The sequence below is a fragment of the Sciurus carolinensis genome, chromosome 1, assembly GCF_902686445.1.
Source record: "Sciurus carolinensis chromosome 1, mSciCar1.2, whole genome shotgun sequence".
In the NCBI taxonomy this organism is placed as follows: Eukaryota; Metazoa; Chordata; class Mammalia; order Rodentia; family Sciuridae; genus Sciurus; species Sciurus carolinensis.
In genome coordinates, this window is record NC_062213.1 from 7,725,098 (window position 1) to 7,742,155 (window position 17,058).

At 39.2% G+C, this 17,058-nt stretch overlaps 1 protein-coding gene across 1 annotated transcript in view; it reads right to left on the minus strand.

Annotated features, from left to right (window-relative positions):
• Positions 1-17,058, minus strand: part of Khdrbs3 (KH RNA binding domain containing, signal transduction associated 3) — a 168,275-nt gene that overhangs the window by 78,388 nt on the left and 72,829 nt on the right. The window contains exons 3-4 of the mRNA XM_047560381.1: positions 11,449-11,565; positions 5,494-5,640 (exon numbers count right to left, since the gene is read on the minus strand). Of these exons, the coding sequence (XP_047416337.1) occupies positions 5,494-5,640; positions 11,449-11,565 (264 nt within the window). The remainder of the gene's footprint in view (positions 1-5,493; positions 5,641-11,448; positions 11,566-17,058) is intronic.

Below are 17,058 nucleotides of genomic sequence, written 5' to 3' on the forward strand. Positions count from 1 at the left end.
TGGGAATAAATGAACAAAAGAAGTATACAGTGAAAACTACAAAACACTTTGACATAAATGGAATGATAGCCAATGCTCGTGGATAGACTCAGTGTTGTTACGATGACCATACTTTCTAAACTGATCTTTCCATTGAAAAAAATAATCCCAGCTGACTTCTTAAAAAAATGAAAAAGTTGAGGCTAAAACCAGGAGTACAGGAATAGCTAGAACAATCTTTAAAAGAAAAAACAAACTCGAGGAATGATGTATTCCCATTTCAAGACTCACTACAAAGCTACAAGCAGTACAACTGTGTGGTAACGGCACTGACATCAGGGTCAACGGAACAGAACTGCAAGCTCATACATAAGCCACAGGGAACTGATCTCCAAGTACTCTCTTTTACAAGTGGTACTGAAGCAACTTACACCCATATTTTTTTAAAAGTGGGACCCTTCATTCAATATCATATGTAAAAATTAGATCAAAGTGGATCAGAAACCTAAAGGTGAGGACTAAAATTATAAAACTGTTAGATGCAAACACAAGAAGTAAATTTTCGGAGTAGACAGCAAAGATGTAGTAAGAAGCTGAGAGCAACAAGGAGATGATTATATAATAAAGCCAAAGAAAGTGAGTATTGCATTTACATTCCCTTACTCATCCATGTCTGCGGGATTTACTAACAATAAAGCCACCACTGACATCAGAAACTGTAGTTCTGGTGAAGGGCAGAGTTTGAGTCCATTTCAGTAGAATAACAGGTGAACGCGAGTACGTCACAGACAATGTACAAAGAAGCATATTTGTGCATGAACAGAAGGTTCAGAGGAGTTCCTGAATTATTTATAATATAGAATTAAAATGTGAAAGACATTTAGCAAATCTATAACAAAAGGTACACTGTCTGTTTCTTACTATTCAAAAGTTCAATGGAAAAAAAAAAACTTATAGAAGGCATTATGAAATAAGAAAAACTCATATGAATACCAATCAAAAACGAGGCTGAAGTCTAACACTTGCAAAAGCAAATGATGACTAAAAATTCAAGTTATTGTGATTTGCCAAAAAACTTAGGGATTAGGAAGTCTATATTTTACTGTAAATATAGAGTCTTCCCCTAACCTCAGGAGTTCTCCAAACCTTTCTATCGCAATTTCAATTTCTCCATCAGAAGCCTACTAATAGGTTCCTAATGATACTAAAATTCACAAAGATTAAATCATTTGTAAACCACATAAATAAAATGCACTAGATAAATGCTAAATATTTGTCCAGTTGAAATCTGTTGAGAAAAGTGACAGTCATATGCAGCTAAACACAGATGGGGGAAATGTGGCTGAGGCCCTGTCCCAAAGCACATTAAAAAATTTAAAATTAGAAATGAAAGCACTGCTTTTAAGTAAAGGTCAGGTCACTATAATGGTGTCATGAACCTCCAATTAAAGTTCATTTTAAATATCGTCTTTGCAAAATTATATTAAAACAGAGAAATGCTGCAATAGAAAAAAAAGGAATTTGAAGTAGCCTGAATTCAACCAACTGAACTTAACCAGCTATATGGTTTTAGACAATTATTTAAGATTTTAGGTGACAGTTTCTTCTAATATCAGAGAAGTGCTACTGACATAATCATTGTTGGTACAATTTTCTTGGTCTTAGAAATAAGGCTTTTAAATCAATAGAAACCAAATCATGCATGATGGCTTACAGACTAATTTCCCCATTGAAAACAAAACTATTATGACATCGACATTTTCATCAACTGTGGAGAGCAAAGATGCAACAATTCTAATTAAATACATACATGTAGTATTTTCCTACTGAGTTTAGAATCTATTTAACTGTATGTTAGTGTGGAGAATGCAAAAAAGTTTTTAAATGAGGTCATCAAAAGTAACTTATTGAAAATCAATGGGTTCTCTGCTAGAACTTTATACTTCAGATATATTTTCCAAAATATGCCAATATTTAAGGTTAATGTAGTGGTCACTGTTTACATTGTAATATATATTAAAAAAAACCACAATGTTCATAAATTAGAGGTGTGGCTAAATAAATTCTGGAATGGGCATATGATATTATGCAAATATTAAAAAGAATTAAATAAAATTTTATATATGTACATAAGGACAAAAGTTAAACACCACATGTCTTAAAAAATATGGGAAAAGACTGAACATGGTATTTTTGGAAAAGTGGGGACAGCCTCCCTATGAAGACCAGTAATAGTCAGGCATGGTGGAGCATGCCTGGAATCCCATTGGCTCTGGAGGTCTAGGCAGGAGGATGGAGAAAATACATCAGAATTCAAATTTGCTATAATATGTTGTGTAAAATCCAGTTTTCATCAGAAAAATGAGGGACATGGGAAATGTGACTCATCCCGTGAGGCCACTAAAAAGAAACCATCTTGGAAAGGTCCAGATATTGGATTTGCAAAAGAGGAGAAAGCAAAGTGCAATAATTCAATTTCAAACTCAGCAGAAGAGCTCAATGGCAGATTTGAGGGGGTGGGACACCAGTGATCTTGAAGATAGTCGATCAGAATGATCCTGTCTAAGAACATAGAGAAAACAGGGTGAAGAGAAGTGAGCCTGCGACTTAGGAGACAGCAGCAGGGGTGCCGATAGTACATCACGGGAAGCCAGGGTGGAAGGGTGGGAAAGACAGAAAATTTTAAAGAAATAATGGCTAAAAGACTCCTACACTTAAAGAAAGTCATAAATCAATAAATCCACAAACCTAGCCAAAAAGTAGGATAAACTTATACATCAAAATCCAGTTGCCCAAAACCAAAACCAGAAAATCTTGACAGTGACAAAAGATAACAAGCGATCATGTACAGAAACACAATGAAGTGGTTAGTGACTCTCCTCCAAAGTCATGGAGCCAGAAGGCAGCAGAGGGCACTTTACAAGTGCTGAGGACTGTCAACCTAGAACTGCACAGCCTACTGTTAGGTGGAATACAGTCGTTCTCAGAAAAACAGACCAAACAATTTTGTCAGCAGCTCTAGTTTACAAGAAATATAAAAGGAAGTCTTTCAGCTTTCAAAAGAAATAGTACTATTTTAACACCATGAATTGCAAAGGTATGGATTAATGTAAAAATGAAAAAAATAAAATAAAATAAACCTACTATAAACCATTCTTTTCTCATGATTATAGATGCAAAAGTCCTTAACAAACTATTGGCAAATTATATCCAGCAACAAATAAGGAGTATTATATAACATGACGAAGTGAAATGCAAGTTTGGATTCACATATAAAAATCAACTAATGTAATACACAATTAGTGGTAGAAATGAAGAAGGAAAAAATACATGATCATCTTAATGGGAGGAGAAAGCATCTGGCAAAATTCAACACTCCCATTTATAACATTTATTCATGATTAAAAACTCAAAACTAGGAATAAAAAATGTTCTTTAACAGGATAAAGAGCAGCAATAAAAATCTAGCAGTTAATGCTAAAAGACTGAATGCTACCCTTTTGATTTCAGCAATATCATCTCGTGGAAAGTTCCAGTCAGTGCAAAGATGGAAGGTTCCAGTTAGGATAATGGGAAGGAAAGGGAAATACCAAAGGCATGCAGCCTGTATATGCCTGTAGAGAAGTAAAACTGTCTTCATTATCAGAGGACATGATTCTGTATGTCAAAGAATACTAATAATTATGCTAATCAGGATTCCACTTAATCATGCTAATAACTGTATTACAAAACAATGCATTCGAACTAATAAACATTTGGCAAGGTCACAAGATAGAAGATCAATATGTAAAAATCAACTGCATTTGTACATACACATGGCCATCTGAAAATCAAATCTAAGAACAATTCTACTGGCAGACATGGTGGCATATGCCTGTAATCCCAGCGATGTGGCAGGTTGTGAGGCGGGAGGATCACAAGTTATCAAGGCCAGTCTCAGCAACTTAGGGAGGCCCTATACAACTAAGTGAGACTTTGTCTGAAAATAAAAAATAAAGGGCTGATGATGTGGCTCAGTGGTTAAGCGACCCTGAGTTCAATCCCTGGTAGCAAAAAAAAAAAGAGGAGGAGGAAGAGAATTCTACTCATAGTAACATCATAAAACATAAAATATTCAGAAATAAATTTTAGAAAATAAATGCAAGACTGGTACCCTGAAAATCAAAGCATTGCTGAGAAATTAAATGTTTGTAATATGGTTTGGGTTTGGAATGTTGTCAAAAGTTTCATGTGTTGAAGGTTTGGTCCCCAATGCAGCAGTGTTCAGAGGCGGACTCTTGGGACCTGGCTAGACCCTGAAGGTTCTGAACTCATCGGGAGATTAATCTATCGAGGGCTTCTTAGCTGATGGCATTATTGGGAGGTGGCAGAAACTGAAGGTGGGCCTACTTGGAGGAAACAGGGTCCAGGAGTGTGCCCCTGGAAGATGTTTCCCATCCCTACTGCTCTTTGCTTCCTGGACACAGAGGTGAGCAGCCAGCCTCTGCCCCCACCCTTTCAGGAGGATGTTCTGCCTGGCCTTGGGCACAAAGCACTGGAGGCAGACAAACAAGGACTGCAACACTGAGCCAAAACAAGTCTTGTCTCCTCTAAGTTGTTTTCTCAGGTACTTGTCCCAACAAGGAAAAGCTGATTAACACAATCTTTAAAAAAAAGTAGAGAAACGTTTCATATTCATGGATTTGAAGACTTGAAGATAACTTGATCTACATATTGAACACAGCATCTATTAAAATCACAGCACCCCTTTAAGTAGAAATTGACAAGCTGATCCTAAAATATATATGGAAATGCAAAGGAACCAGAACAGACGAAACAAATTTGAAACAGAAAAAAAAAAAAAGATGGAAAACATATACAAACTGGATTCCAGAAATAACAGAAGTATAAAGTAACTGAACACAAGCTACTATCAAGTCCAGCATGGTGGTGCACTCCTGTAATCCCAGTGACGCAGGATGATGAAGAGGACCGTAAATTTGAGGGCAGCCTGGGCAACCTAGTGAGACCCTGTCTCAAAATAAAAGACAAAAGAAAGGGCTAGGAATGTAACTCGGAAGTAGAGCACCTCTAGGTTCAATCCCGAGGACTGCAAAAAAAAAAAAAAAAAAAGGAATGCTGCTGTGATAAGGATGGGAATATAAATCCATGGTTCTATGCCCATGGAAGGTACCAATGGGCCTGGGGACAGCAAGGCCCTTAGGAGGTGGTTTCAGAGTCATATCAAAGCTCACAACGTGGAGCGCTTAAACTGAACTCGTGACTGTGCTCTTCAAACTCTCCAGCCATAGAAACTTAGCAGTGTTATTCTCACACACCACAGCTCACATATAAAGAAGAGATGGTGCCAAGCAATTCACAAGGGCCTGTGACACCTACTTTACATGACCCATATGAAGTTTTCTAACAGATGAATACCTATGCAAATAACAATCACTAGCAAGAATTAACAAGGACTATAATAAAGAAACAACTTTAAAGTACCAGTTAACTATCAATCAAAGTTGTACTAACGGGGATGAGGAACTTTTTGATCTCTTCCAAGGCATGGCCCATCCGGGCATAGGCTTCTGCTGGTGGGGCAAAGACTTCAATGAGAACATGGAGGTCATCATTGAGGTGAAAGTACTTAGCTTCTCCACTCTTCCTCAACTCTTCTTCCTGAAGAAAGAAATGTCAGGTTTAAAAATGTGTCATTATAAGAAAAGAAGAGCAAAGCGGAAGCTCCCCAAAGCTTACTTGCACGTGGCTGTCACAGAGAATTCACTTGACAGCAAATAATGACCCTGAGATACAAGTTTTACACTGCAGGCCTGGATCCTGCCATTCCAGGCTTCCCGGTGGCTGATGCTGGCCCTCCGGGGGCAGGAGTGCCCTCTGCTCTCTGTGCCTGCTCTGGCTCTGGCCTTCTGTCTCCTTGCCCACCCCCTCCACTGCTGCACAGGCGTGCTCTGTGTTCCTCAGCCAGGCTGAGCTCCCAGGTCCCTTCCACACTGGTTGTGTGTGCCGCTGGTGTTGATCCAAAGCACTACCCCAGCGTCCCAAACACCTTCACGACCCTTCACTCTTTTCTCTCTCCCCTCCCTGGAGGGTGATCACTGTGAGGCAGAAACTGACTGACTGGTGATGACTTTCCCATGTCCAGAAAAGTGTGTGTATCAGGAGGTGCTCCACAAACAGCTGCTGAGTGAATGACTAACATCGTTCATTCATGCTGCCTTCACGTGCACGTTCATCTACATGCCAGGCATGATGGGAAGAAAATAGTGAGATGTATGAAATGCGATTTTATACAATTATGACGAGGTCTGAAACTTTTAGAATTTCACACAATTATGACAAGGTCTTCTTAAATTTTTGTTTACTTAATAAAATTCAAGGAATATTAAGGGCGCAAAAATGGCTAGTTAAGGGTCTACTGATTTGGTTCTACTACCCAGCTTTTCCTAACTATTACAGTTCCTGATTTTAGAATTACACTTCCTGATTTCCAGGATCCCATTAGTCTTTGTTTTAGTGTATCTTCCTTTTCAAAGTCTATCCCATAAGAGAATCCCAGGAATTCTTGCAATGGCTCCTTTTAACTCCAACAGTGGCCCAGAGGCCAACAATGTGAATGCAAGAGGAACATGATTTTGTTCCTTGATTCTGACTTTTAAGGTTGTAACTTTTGTCTTAACTAATTCAAATTATTATGAAGAAAAGAAAGATTAACAATTTGAGTATGAAAAGGACATGGGATTTAATCGGATGCTCCTGAATCTTTGCTATCTCAGTTACCAGCTGTGTGAGGTTAGACAGATTATATGTAATCCAATAGCTAATTCACAAAATCAGTCTGGTGGTGATACTTGTGCATTAATGCAGGGCCACCGAGGATGCAAGTGCCTGAAAAAGAAGATAGTGTACATACTATCTAATACACTGCACAATGTACAGTGGGCACTCAATAAATGCTTGTTTTCTTCACATTTATGGAAAGTGAATTAAAAGTTGAAAGGAAAAAAGAAAAAAATATGAGAGAATAAATATAAGGTACCATAATATTCTAAACACCTCCTTAGAAATTTTGTCTTCAGTGTCATGAAAAGTATATTCTTTTGTGTCAACTGTTGGTTGTTTTGATCAAACAATCCAAACATTTGATTAGAAACTCCTTGTTTCATAGCTGAAAGTTTAAACTTGGATTCTGTCCACTGCAGTTCATCTCTCATAGCACAAATTTCTAAAAAAAAAAAACTTTGCTATCAACTAGGAAAATTATCTTTGTTCCTTGATCCTGATTATCTTTTCCTAATATGGTAGCAAAATGATGATTTTAACTTGAGGTTATACTTGTTGGTTCATATATTCTCATTTCTATCACACATTCAAGCTGGAACAAGGAGGATATCTTACAACTGTAGCCACTATGCCATCCCACAGTGAAGGTTCCCAGGTATGCAGTGGGCGAGAAGCATCGTGTTGTTTGGGGAAGAACACAGACTCTGAAGATCTGCATTGAAAGACCCAATACAACCCTCACTATGTGACTTTGGTCAGTTACTTTATCCGCTTCTGGAGGGGGTCATTTTTAATGTGGGTAAACATAGTATAGTATCTATCTCATAAGCTTGTTAAAATAAGGAGCAAATGCAAAAGAAACTGAGAATCCTGCCTAGCACCTCAGCACCCTAATGCAGGTGATGTGGGCAGAACATCTAGCATGATACACAGACAGTATCCTCAACAGACCACAGCGCTACTATGCGCCTTAGGCTGCAGTCAGCTGCTGTGTATCAGTTGAGAGTCATGCAATTTTATCAATGTAGCAAACAAAGAGGAAAATGAATTAAGTTCTGTTTAGACTTTTTAAAATAGTGAACACTCTCAAAATTTAAAGAGAGTAGATACTTTTAGAATGAGGGTTTGATATTTATGTGAATCTCATTAGAAATAGGCATTATTAACTGAAAATTTCTGCAGACTACAATTAAACCAGTGAAAAGGACAAACTGATATCAATATTAAAGTGTCCAAGCAGTGAGCATCTCATTATAACATAGCAGATGGGATACAGGTAGTATCCATTTAAGTAGCACACCTGTTACTTAAGTTAACACCTGTGGTCTTATTCAGTGAAATGCGTTCAAAGGTTTAAATAACGTGCAACTGTAGAGTGTGACAGGTGAGAGGAAAAGCTGCTGGGATGAGTGAAGTGGGATGTTTCTTACTGAATTCAGAGTTTAAAGAAGGAAATGAGAGACTTGGCTTGCTACGATTTGGATCTTGAGTGTCCCCAAAAGCCTGTGCATTAATGGCTTCATCTCCAGGGAGACACTACTGAGAAGCGGTGGAACCTCCAGAAGATGGGGCCTGGGGGGACATCTTCAGGTGACTGGGGTGCCTCCTTGAAGGACAGAACAGAATCCAGTCACTTCTACTCTTTGGTTTCCTGGTCACGAGGTGACTGATTCTGCTCTGCTACCACCTCCACCCATGATGTGTTGTCTGGGCGCAGGCCCCAAACAAACAGGCCAATTAATCATGGGTCAATACCTCCAAAACTATGAGTCAAACCTTTTCTCTTTCTACATTGATGATTTTAAGTATTCTCCATCATCGAATGGAAAGCTGACGAGTACAGAGCTTCAAGTTGTCAGCCCAAGATCAGAAGATCCCTAGAAGGTTTCTGTACTCACAGCTGAAGGCTGATGGGGCCATCAATGCAGAGCTCAATCTTGTGTGCTGCTGAAAGATGACACAGGGGCCAGTCCCTTCTCTTATTGTGAGAAGAAACGGTGAAAATCTGATAATTGGATTGGCAACATTTAGGAGAATTCAAACAATTCTGGTTATCCAAATGCTAAGACCCCACTGAACCTTCCACACCAGCAGAAGTCTACCTGGGAGGCTTTTCCTACACTGCAGAGAGAGTCCCTGAAGGGAGATGGCCACTCCCATGCCTTGTTTCCACTCCTCACTACCTCTTGGCCTACCATAAGTTCCGACCATACTCCTGTTCCATGGTTCCAAAGAATAACTGAGTTAAATCCAGAAGAGGAAGCTAATCATATACAGCAACTGCCACATCTCCTGGTGAGTGACACTTCTTCCTAGTCTTCCCAACAAGGGTCTGAAACCTTTTACCAGAGTGACTGTACAATGAGAATACGTTCCTAGACAGTCTGAGTATTAACAGAACTGATTCTGATCAAATGCTGCTCCACCAAAGACCACAGATCTGAGTGATCAGAGTTGGGCATGTGAAGTCAGGAGACAGATGTATTTCTGGTCCTGGTCCATTGACAGTGGGCAGCGGACTGTAAATCCACAAAGTGCATTATTGCTCTAGTTGCTAGGTATCCCAATGGAGTGAGAATGATCAGTCAATGGAAGTCCTCCTTTTGATCTGGTGACCCATGTGGTCAGAAACACAGAAATGAAGGGACTAATGAATGTGTGAAAACAGGGTGCCCCAAGCAGATGCAGAGCTGGCCCTCAGTGACCAGGCAGTCAAGAGGACACACTGTGGCATGTGTTCAAGTGCATCACTTTCCGTCTCAGGACTGCTCAGGGTATTCATAAACAAAGGGGCCACAGGAACAGCATTTATCCACCACTTCACAACACTCTCCTCTTCTTGAGGAAGACTGGCTACTGCCATTGATGAGTGCCCAATATGCCAACAGCACAGAAGGGCCACAAGTCCCTGACATGACAATGTAACTGAAAGGACCACTAAATCCTGATAGTAAACTAATAATGGTTAGGGTTCCATTCACACGGGAATGGCTAGGAACTAACTATAAATTGGACATACAATCTAGGTGAATTTGCCTCCCTCACTGCACACAAAACAGTGCTTCTATCATAGATCTCCCTTTGTAACAAAAAAGAAGTAGGATGATAGACTCTGGTCTATGGGTCTCACTGCTCACATCACAAACCTCATGACCAGACAGCCTCACTGGGACTGAATCAAGGTAGCAGCAAGGGTGGAGTGTTTTGCTATAAGATATACACAATTTCTCATCAACTGGCCAAAATATGGTTCCATTTTCTTCTATTGCAAGAAAAGATGATTTAGGGGAACTGGAGTACCATCACTTGGGAGAGCAATGCCCAGTGAGTAGTGGGCATGCATTAGGATCATTTTGAACAATTTTGAGTTTCTACCCTAAATATGTCTGGGAATCTTTACTTTTAAACTGTTTTCCTATACGTCTGACACAGGCTACACTTACCATTGCTATAGTGGAAAACCTAATGTAATAGTGTCAGAAAACTGGTTTTATTACCTTTGAGCCAAATAATACAATGAAAATAATGTCTCTGATTAAGCTAGATAATGACTCAAGCTCACTGAATCTGTTTTCTTATATGTAAAATAAGGAAAATGTTGTCTTCTTCCATTTTCCTCAAGGAAAACAATGTAGAAAATATCTTGTGCTGTGCCTGACCCTCAGTGGCTGTTTGAAAAGCTAATACTGGTTATTTTTACTATAAAAACTATTGCTTTAGGTGGACTTTTTTTTGTGAAGAGACTGGATTTCATCTAAAAAACTTTCACAACTAAAACTCTCCTTGCCTAACATTTCATGGTAGATAATCATGGAATGTGGATTTGGTTTTCAGTAATGTAAACCTTTGAATAAGAAAACAAGTGATAAGAGAGATCAATGTAAGTGGCACAGAATATGATTTGTGGAAATATCTTTCAAAAATTTAAGAAAGTGATCAATAAAAATAACTTGGTAATTTTTAGCCTGTCAAAAAGCAGAACATTTAATGTGAATACATCAAGGAAAACAATTATGTTTTAGAATAGTAAAAAATAATGGAAACACTTCAAATCAATTTTAATAACTTCACAAAATGCATATAATATCAATTAAAGGTCAAAAAGAAAACTTAAATGTATATACATTATAAACTCAACTACAGTCATGCATCACTTAACCCCAGGGATACATTCGAATAAATGCACAGTTAGGCTTGTTCCTTACACTTGTTCCACGAGTGTTAAGTCCAAAAAGACAACCACAACATCACTAAGCAATTCAACCGCGCAGGACCACGGTCACATATGTGGTGCGTCACTGCCAAAACACCACCATGCAGTACAGGACTGTAAAAGAGCCTAAAGGACTGGTCTAAATGCAGTGAAGAGAGACCATGTGGTGACATTTATGTCTCTTCATCCTCATTTTAGTACTGTCACTACCTATAGGGTGACGTATTACTCTGGAACAAACAATAAAAGCATTAGCATTGTTTCAGATGCAGGTTATAATACTATGAATGTTGAAACTGGTCAGTGACTTCTCTTTCTAAACAGCACACAGATAAATCACCTCACATCACGTTTCATACAGTTCCATCTGAGACCCCTGGTTAGCTTTCGTGACCCAGGTATTAACACGATGGATGATCTGAAGACCCAGGACACCACCCAGGAAAGCGGCCACTGAGTACGATGCACATTACCTTTGCCTTGTCTCTCATGGAGCCTTTTCCCAGGATGGACATTTTTGTCAAGGTTTCTTCTTGTAACCGCTTCAGGGAATTGCCACGTGGACCCAAAAGCTTCCCCACAAAGTTGAACTAGGAAAAACAAACCAACCAACCACATTTGTAACAGTCTGTCTTAAAGCAGTGACACTGTAGCATGCAACATCACTCAATGAAAACCAGAATTCACCTTCCCGCTTTGTGCACATACTGCGAGGCCTTCCACAAACCATGCGAAGTGGAATTAATGACCAGAAGATTCTAAGAGATATACTTTATGCCCATCCCTTTAAATTGTGAATAGACTTAATTCCCCATAATTCCTGACCTCTATCCTATCAACAATGAGCAGTGCTAAGAATGCAGATGAAGAATAGGCTATCAGATTCACTGGACATGCACTAGGCTGGCCACTATCCTTGCCTGGACTCCTCTGCACCATCAGCACCCAAAACTCAGTTCTCCAGCCAACTTGTGGACGGACCTGGATGAGTTCTTGGGCACTCAGTGGAGACAGAAGCTTTACAACAAAATCCATTAACCTCTTCTAAAATAACCAGATATGAGAATGTAGCATTATTTAACCTGGATGCCTGCAGTTTATTTAATAAGCAGAGTGGAAATAAATTAAGAGGATGGCCTCTGAGGTTAGAATGTGATGCCTTAAAAGCCAGGTTTTCCACTTACCAGCTGAGTAACCCTGGGCAAGTTACCTCACCCTCTGTCTATGTCAGTTCCCTCATCTGTGAAAAAAGGAATAACAAGAGAACTGACTTATCCTCCTAGGGCTGTGCTGAGGACTAAGTGGGTCAATATAAATAAATCAATTTCACTTAGAACAATGCTTGGCAGAAAATAGATGCTCAATGATAAATGAACATATCGTTGGTTTTTTGTTGTTGTTGGGTTTTTTGTTGTTGTTGTTTTTAACCAGGGATTTAACCACTGTGAGCCACATCCTTGGCCCTTTTTGTTTGTTTATTTTGAGACTGGGTCTCGCTAAGTTGCTTAGGGCCTCACTAAGTTGCTGCGGTTGGCCATGAACTTGCAATCCTGCCTCAGTCGTCAGAGCCACTGGGATTACGAGTATGAGTCACTACCCCTGCTTCAATTAATATATCTTGAATAAAATAATTTTACTAGAAATTCCATACAAATTTTAAATGCTTTACTATAATTAAGGTAAATCACAAATGTTTCTGTTTACCAAACAGAAGCTCAACCTGTTCACCAGGAACAAACTGCTCTCTCTGCAATATTCTTGATTATAAACTCATACAGTTGCCACTTCTTCAGTGATCTATCTGTGCCTCTGTTGTGTTTTACTGTTTTTAAAAGAAATAGCTTCCTGCTCTATCTAATTATGGCAACTAAAATAATTTTCTTGAAATTAATTCTTTAAAAAATCAAAATGCTATTTTTCCTTGCCCACGTTTAGTTTTCTGGTCTTCAAACAAAACTCAAATATACATTTTTAACCTTCACATGTAATTATATTTTGCTTTTCAATATTTAAATGTGCTTCAATACAAAAGTTATATTCCACAGTTTTTAAAGTTAAGAACTACTACTACAAGTTGTGGGGTGGGGTCAGTGTGGTGACCCACCCACACATCCTATTCTTGCTTCCCATTCCTCGTTTCACCTCTTTGGAATTTCAATTATTTAGATACTGGACCTCCTGAGTTGGATCGTGAAGATTCTTCCTTATTTTTCCCAATTCTATTTTACTTTCTGGAAGATTCGACTCCATTTCTTATATATCTATAGATTCTTTCATTTGTGCACTCAAATATTAAATCAATAATAGGGATTTGCTGTAGTTGCTTCCTTTTTTGGTATTTTGTTTTTATTTTGTGGAAGAAAACAGAGCTTATTTTCTTTCTGCAGAAGTTAATGGCAGTGGCCCCTCATGCTTTGGAATTCACAGCACATGCTTCTTCCAAAGGCTTCCTCCTTCGTTTTGAGAGCTGGCTCTTTGCACCTTCTGGACTGCCCTGAGATGCTGGATAACCCTCTGCTACCTGCTCTTCGAATCAGACTGCGGCTCTAGAATGCTGACTGGGGTTGTGCTTTCTCTGGCAGGGTTGATCACTGGTAGAGTACGCTGTGAACACGCAAGCCCACTTTTTCATTAAGCACTGCTCAAATTCCGTGACTATACTTCCTCTCTCTTGGGTACTGCATTTCACTGAAAGGGATCACCTAGTCTTCTGAGAGGAGACATTCGCCTGGCTACCAGATCCTGGGAACCCACTGTTCAGCCTGCACACTGTTCAGGATGCAATCCCCTTGTGCTCCTCGTGACATTGCATCCACGCACTCCGTCATTTTAGGGTGGAAGCCTCCTCTTTCTCGATCTCTTCGGAAAACCCACTCTGCCTTTCACCAGGGTGTGGAAGGGCAGATGACTGGCCTCTCAGATGGGAAGAATGTCTGGCAATACGACAACTTGCAGGAACTTGCAACCACACCGTCTTGTTCCAGTAGTATCCTCTAAATCCACTTTTCAGAAACTGAAATCTATAGTTCCTAAGATTCTGCAAGGTTCCCCCAACCAAGAAGCATGCTCTGGGTGAACACAGCAAGCTGAGGGCACCACATTCTCCAATTTTGAGACATGACCACCTACCCACAGGTCTGCAGGTACCAAAATTTTACTGACTTTATCTTTTGTTGTCTCACTCTTCCTTTCTATCTTTGCAGATGTCTTTATTCATTTCTATTAATTTTAGAAGGTTCAATGATGGAGTAAAAATGAATTTTTGTGATTATATAGTCATATTCACATTGTGTCAAACATTTCCCAACTGATAAAAATTAAGAGGTGTTAGAAAACATCCAGTCTAAATATCCAAGTTTATAAAGAAGAAACTGACATCCACAAAAGAGTGTGATGTAATCAAGGTAACTCAATAAAACAGGATTCTGGCTGAACACACAGAAAGCAGTAAACATGACACACTGCATCAACAGAAGGAAGGACAGAACAATAAGATCACCTTAAAGATGCAGAAAGGCATTCAATGAAATCCAGCATCCTTCATGACAAAATCACTGAAGAAACCGGGAGCAGAAAGAACGTCTGAACATAACATAAGAAGCCAACCTTACACTGGACTAAAAAAAAGCTAAATACTTTCTCTCAGATCTAGAATAAGACAAGGAGGCTCACTTTTGCCACTTTCATTCAACACTGAATGGAAATCCTAGCCAGAGCAATCAGGTAAGAGAAAGTGTCAAAGTGCCACTATAGATGACATGATCTTACATAGCAAATCCCAAAGCAAAAAGCTATTAGAATAAATAATGGATTTAGCAAAGCTGAGCATACAAAATCACCATACCAAAATCAGCAGTGTTGCCATATGCCAATAGCCAATTATCTGAAACAAAAATCAGAAAAGCAATCTCATTTATAATAGCTATGATTAATAAATAAAATGCCTAAGAATGAATTTAATCAAGGAAGAGAATGGTGTCAACGATGAAACTGCAAAACTTGGGTGAAAGAATCCAAAGAAGACACATAAAACCCAAAAGGCATCCTGTTTATGGACTGGAAGAAACAATGTTATTAAAATGTCCATACCACCAGAGCAGATTCAAGGCAATCCCTGTTAAAACACCAATGACATCCTTGACAGAAAAAAAAAAATCCCAAAACTTGTGTGGAACTTCAAACATCCCCAAACAGCCAAAGTCATCCTGAGCAAGAAGAACCGAAGCATGAGGCATTACACTGCCTGCCTACGTAATTTACTACAAAGTTAGAGTGATCAAACAGCACAGCTGTGGCACAAGAGCAGAAACAGGGACAGAGGAGCAGAACAGAGAGGCTGGAAGTACACCCACACATCTCAGCCAACTGATCCTCAACCAGGCGCACACATCGCCCCACAGAGGAAGGGCAGTCTTTCTAATAAACGGTGCTGGGAAAGTTGGATGTCTAGCTGCAGAGGAAGAAAGTAGACCCCTGCCCTTTACCAGCCACAAAACCAACTCAGATTGACTGCAGAGAGGAGTGAAGGACCTCGAACTAGGAAAGCACTAGGTGAAAACAGGGAAATGCTTCAGGACATTGGAATGGGCACAGAAAGCAAAAGCAAAACAGACAAATGGAATTACATTGAAGACCTTCTGCACAGTAAAGGAAACGATAATCAGAATGCAGAGACAACCTAAAGAATGGAAGAAAATATTTGCAAACAATACCTCTGATAAGGGTTAATATCAAGAATACATAAGAAACTCAGAAAACTTAATGGCAAAAACATCTGATTAGAAAACATTTCTCAAAAAAAAAAAAAGACAAAAAATGGTTAATAAGAAAAAATGATCAACATGACTGATCAAAGTCAAATCAAAATCACAATGAGGTTATCGGCTCACTTTGGTAAGAATGACATTGCACACTGTTGGTGGAAATGCAAACTGGCACAGTCATGGGGAAGGGTACCAAGGGTCCTCAAGATACTTAAATACACTACATAAGATCCCCCTACCGGGTTCACATCCAAAGGAAATGAAATCAGTACACAGAGAAGGCATCTGCACTTCCACGTTTATTGCAGCACCATTCACAACAACCTACGTGTACATCAACTGATGAGTGGATAAATATCATACATTTATACAAAGGAATACCAATGAACCATCACAAAGAAAAAAAAGGCTGCTGTTCTGTCAACATGCATGGAATGCAGTGCATTCTGTTAGGCGAAATAAGCCAGGCACAGGAAGACAATGCTTTGTGTGCTCACTCCTGAGGAGCGGAGGTCCAGGGATGGGAAAGCTTCATTAACTGTACTAAGTTAGGAGCAAGGCGATTACGTGTTTTGATTTTGGTTTTGGTACCAGGGATTAAACCGAGGAATGCATAAACACGGGACACATCCCCAACACTTTTACACATTTTATTTAAAAACAGGGGCTCATTGAGCTGCTTAGGGCCTTCCTAAGTTGCTGAGGCTGGTTTTGAATTCACAGTCTTCCTGCCTCAGCCTCCTGAGCAGCTGGGATTACAGGTGTGCGCCATGGCACCTGGTGTGATGGATGTTTTAAAAGCCAGAAGAAATGACTTTTTTAATTTTAACCATAACAAACAATAAGTGTTTGAAGAGATATTTTAAACCTGATTTAAACATTATATAATGTATAGATGTATCAATGCATCACTTGGTGCCCCATAAACACATACCACTCTTAGGTCTTTACTATCAACAAATAAATTAATTTTTATAAGCAGGTTTCAAAAATTGATTGTTGTCTACTTTGGGAAGTTTGGGCCACTGTCAAGATGTCTACAAAAGTTTTGGTGAAGAAAGTCAAAAAATGAAGGAGCAGAGAGTAGGGAGAATGCTGGGCTGAGCCGAGAACTAATGATGCACCAAGGACATTCTATTTGCTGCTGTGATCAACTGTTTATATAATCAAGAAAAAAGAAGTCATAGGAGTCTATGTATTAAGGACATAAAATCATTATACGTGATTTTGTAAACCCGTAGGTTTCTTTCTCCATCTAACGACTAGCCTTTTGTTCACAAAAAGTATCTATATGAACACTTTCACAACCAGAAACACTAG